This window comes from Mastomys coucha, unplaced genomic scaffold, assembly GCF_008632895.1.
Source record: "Mastomys coucha isolate ucsf_1 unplaced genomic scaffold, UCSF_Mcou_1 pScaffold7, whole genome shotgun sequence".
In the NCBI taxonomy this organism is placed as follows: domain Eukaryota; kingdom Metazoa; phylum Chordata; class Mammalia; order Rodentia; family Muridae; genus Mastomys; species Mastomys coucha.
In genome coordinates, this window is record NW_022196913.1 from 1,559,959 (window position 1) to 1,563,760 (window position 3,802).

The window sequence follows — 3,802 nt, forward strand, 5'->3', positions numbered from 1 at the left end:
TCTCCCTCTCTCTCTCCCTTTTTAGTTTCTCCCCACAGAGCTGTATTACTCATTGATTTTTTTTCCTCCCTTAACTTTTTTTTAACCAAACTGGGAGTTGGAGAGTGACCCAACCTGCCTAGTATCCAGTTTCTACTCACCAGATTTAAGTTTCCCCTTAAGTGTGGATATGAAGAAGCCCCACTGTTTAATCTCTAGTTTATAGAATAAGAACAGCATTAAATTTCAAAGGAAAATGAGGAGTGGAGAGAATGCTGTTATTTGTAAGTCCCAATGAGGCTACAGTTCCTCCAAATTAGATATTTTCATCTCAAAACCACTGATATTTCTTCTGATGCCCCACTTGCACTCCAACCTGCCAGCACCTCAACACCTCCCCACTTTTTTTTCGGTATGGTCAATGGTTTATGAGTGGGGGCCACAGCACACATGTGGGGGTCAGAGGTCTTCATCTTCCACCTTGTGTGAGATGGGGTCTTGTGTTCTTTGCTATTTATACAGGCCAGGCTAGGTGGCACGAAAGCTTTGAGGGATTATTGTCTAGTCCCTGCTTCCCATCTCTCCATAAGCACACTGGGATTACAGATGTATATGAAGTCCAACTTAGGGCCTCTGGAGGGCCAAGTTCAAGTCCTCATACTTTGTAGGTTAAGTGCATTGCGCACTGAGCCATTATCCCAGCCTCTCTTCCCTTTCTCTCTCTCCCCTCCCTCTCTCCCCTCCCTTTTCCCCCACCACAAACACTTTAATTTGTTCTAAGATTATAAAATATTTAAAAATATCTAATTACGTTTATTTGTGTGTATGTGCATATGCATTGCCTTGGTTAGCATGGGTCTATGCAAGTGTGTGTGTGTGTGTATATACATGTGTGCGTGTGCATGTATGTATATGTAGCAGAAGACAACTTGCAGGAGTCGTTTCTCTCCTTATATCATGTGGTCCCAAAGGATCAAACTCGGGTCATCAGGTTTGGCAACAAGTCATCTCTCTGAAATTGTCAGATTTAACCAGTGTATCCTATAGAATATATTTCACGGATACTGCGCAACAGTGGTGCACACCTTTAATCCCAGCACTTACAAGACAGAGGCAGGCTGGTCTACAGAGTAAGTTTCAGGACAGCCAGGAAGGGGTACACAGAGAACCCCTATTTCAAAAGAGCAAACTGAAAACACAACAACAATAAAAAGAATATACTTCACTGAGGACGTGGCCCTATAAACCTTTTATCCCTCTCCAAAATACCATTCATGTTTTGAGACTGATGCTTCCCGTTTTTATTTTTAAACTCCATGTGCCTCTCTCTACTCCATATGTACTCCAATTAGAATCATAAGTGCATACAGAGTTTAGGGGAGTGGCTGACTCCTCTTTCTCTGCCTTCCCTCTCCTGATTCTTAAGTGCCTCTATCCCCTGCAATGAAGTGGTAGTAAGTTAATCTGCTTTAAATTCTTTGGCGGGTGCACATGTTCCTCACTACCCACCCTAATGTTTTGGATTTACTAATGAAAGGCTACACATATATATGTACCTTTTTATTTTTATATGCCTTAAACAGCTCGATGGCTGGGCACTTCCAAACCTCCCCGAGGCTAATACACTCTCCACTTCGATATTCCTGAGTTATTACTTACTGAAACCTATCTTCCGTCTAGGCCACCATGGACACAGGCCTGTAGCCCTCGTGACCCACAACTCTTTCATCTCGGCAGTGCCTCTGTCTCTGTGTTCTACACTCCTCAAGCAGGAATCTTCTCCTGCAGTAGCCCAGCCACTGAGCTGCTTAGGGTATATTAAAATAAGGCCTCTGTGTGTGTGTGTGTGTGTGTGTGTGTGTGTGTGTGTGTGTCTGTGTCTGTGTGTCTGTGTGTGTGTGTGTGTGTGTGTGTGTGTGTGTGTGTGTGTGTGTGTATGTGTCTTTCATTCTAAATCCAAAATGCATGCACACCCTCTGAGGAGTTTAGAGCAGGTCACTACTACCACTTCACTGGGAATGTATCTGTACTGGAAAAGCAGACCATTCAGGGAGCACCTGTCTAGTTAGAGTAACACTGGAAGTCCCGCCATGGAGGAAATGCTTGGGCCATGGAGAGGAGGAACGTGTTCCGGTCTTCCCCATAGACAGCATCGCCTGGTTAATGACGAGCATTAAGAGCATTGTCAGAGTTTTTTCCTGGCTCTGAGACTTGTCTTGGTTCCTTGCCAAGAGTTGAAGATCAAAAAGGACCATCAGGTGACTTGAGTGACCCCTGTCGCCCATAGTCTAAAGCTCGAGGAGTCAGTTTCTGACACAGCATGGCCATGTGGGTCCTTCAGTGTATGTACCTGTATTCCTTGTTTCCGGTGAGCTCCTCTGTCCCCTTCTCATCAATGGGCTCTCACTTAAAGTTGTTTATTGAATGACAACCCACCCCCTCACCCCACCCCCGCCCCGCTGTCCCATCACGGGGACTGAATGGATTTGCGTTCCTCGCTTTTGCAGGGCTTCAGTGACCAGGAGGACTTTTGGGCACAGTGGCATTGCCGTGCACACCTGGTATGCATGCCCAGCACTAATCAAGTCCATTTGGGCGATGGCGATTAGCCAGCATCAGTTCTATCTGGACAGAAAGCAGAGCAAGGTAAGTGACCAGATCTTCCACCAGGCACCCAACTGAGCCTCGAGGCAGCAATTTAGGGATTAGATGGGTAGGGGAGGAGGGAGCAGATGTGTCCTTGGCTTGAGACCTATGGGGTAAGGGCCTGCCTCTTGGGGCTGCAGGTAGGAGGAACATCAGGAAATCTTTAAGAGGCCATGCTGGGTGCTGCCTAGCAGGGTACAACCCAAGGTACAACCCAGCCACCACCAGGGGCGCTTAAGCTTCAGGAATTTGGGGACTCTGTAGACTATTCTAGTAAGCTCACTCTCACACCCTCACTGATGTTTAAACAGTGGTATATTGTTTTCTTTGGGGTGGGGGTGCAGATAACCACCCTCACAGCATAGACAGGACTAACCGCTCAGGGAAATTGCTGCGAAAAGCCCTCCAGGCTTTTCCAACTGCCAACTCTGTTTTTAAAATGTAAAACTGGAAAAGTGAAAAGGAAAACAAAACAGAAGCTGCACCAGCTCCAACTCCCTCAGGTAGACCTGGAGCCTGGGGCCTTGGGAACCTGCCATCTCTACACCCAAGCGGTTCATCCACCCCCAGCCTGAACGGCCAGCTGCACTTTCTGGTGGGTGGGAGAAAGGTACACTTTTGGTTCACACAGGGCTTACAGCAACACACCAGCCCTCTCTTTCTCCGTCTGGCTTCCCTTCCCTCTTTTTCAGGGACCCCACAGGCCACTCCCATTCAAGGGATCTCAGAAAGGGCCCTGATGTGGAGATGGCAGTAAGCATGCATTAGGATTCTACAGGCTTCAGGTCATGGGAACACTGGTCAGGATCAGCCTTGGACCCTCTAGTGGCTCCCACCAGCCTTAGACGCTGCCTGCCCATGTTCCCAGGGGCAGGTGGGATTTAATAGATGAGGATGATCGGATCACTGCCTTCACCGTTCTTTGTGCCGTTACTGTGTTCCTTTGCTTTGTTCACTGTGGGGTTTCTTTTTCCTCTGGAGGAGAAAGCAGGAATTGAAAGTAAGATAAGCTGCAACTAGTAAAATGAAACCAGCAGAAATGACCCCACACACACACACACTCACACGCACACACGCACACGCACACACACGCACTCCCTCTCTGCCCCCCCCACCCAGTTCACTTCCAAACCATGGCCTGTTCCCTGTCACAGCGACTATCTGCTTTGTAAAGTAG

At 47.6% G+C, this 3,802-nt stretch overlaps 1 protein-coding gene across 9 annotated transcripts in view; it reads left to right on the top strand.

Annotated features, from left to right (window-relative positions):
* The window catches only part of Frmd4a (FERM domain containing 4A), a 480,303-nt gene that overhangs the window by 428,602 nt on the left and 47,899 nt on the right, over positions 1 to 3,802 (top strand). For all 9 annotated transcript variants that reach the window (XM_031359491.1, XM_031359490.1, XM_031359489.1 and 6 more), the window contains one exon: positions 2,487 to 2,625. In XM_031359491.1, the coding sequence (XP_031215351.1) occupies positions 2,487 to 2,625 (139 nt within the window). The remainder of the gene's footprint in view (positions 1 to 2,486; positions 2,626 to 3,802) is intronic.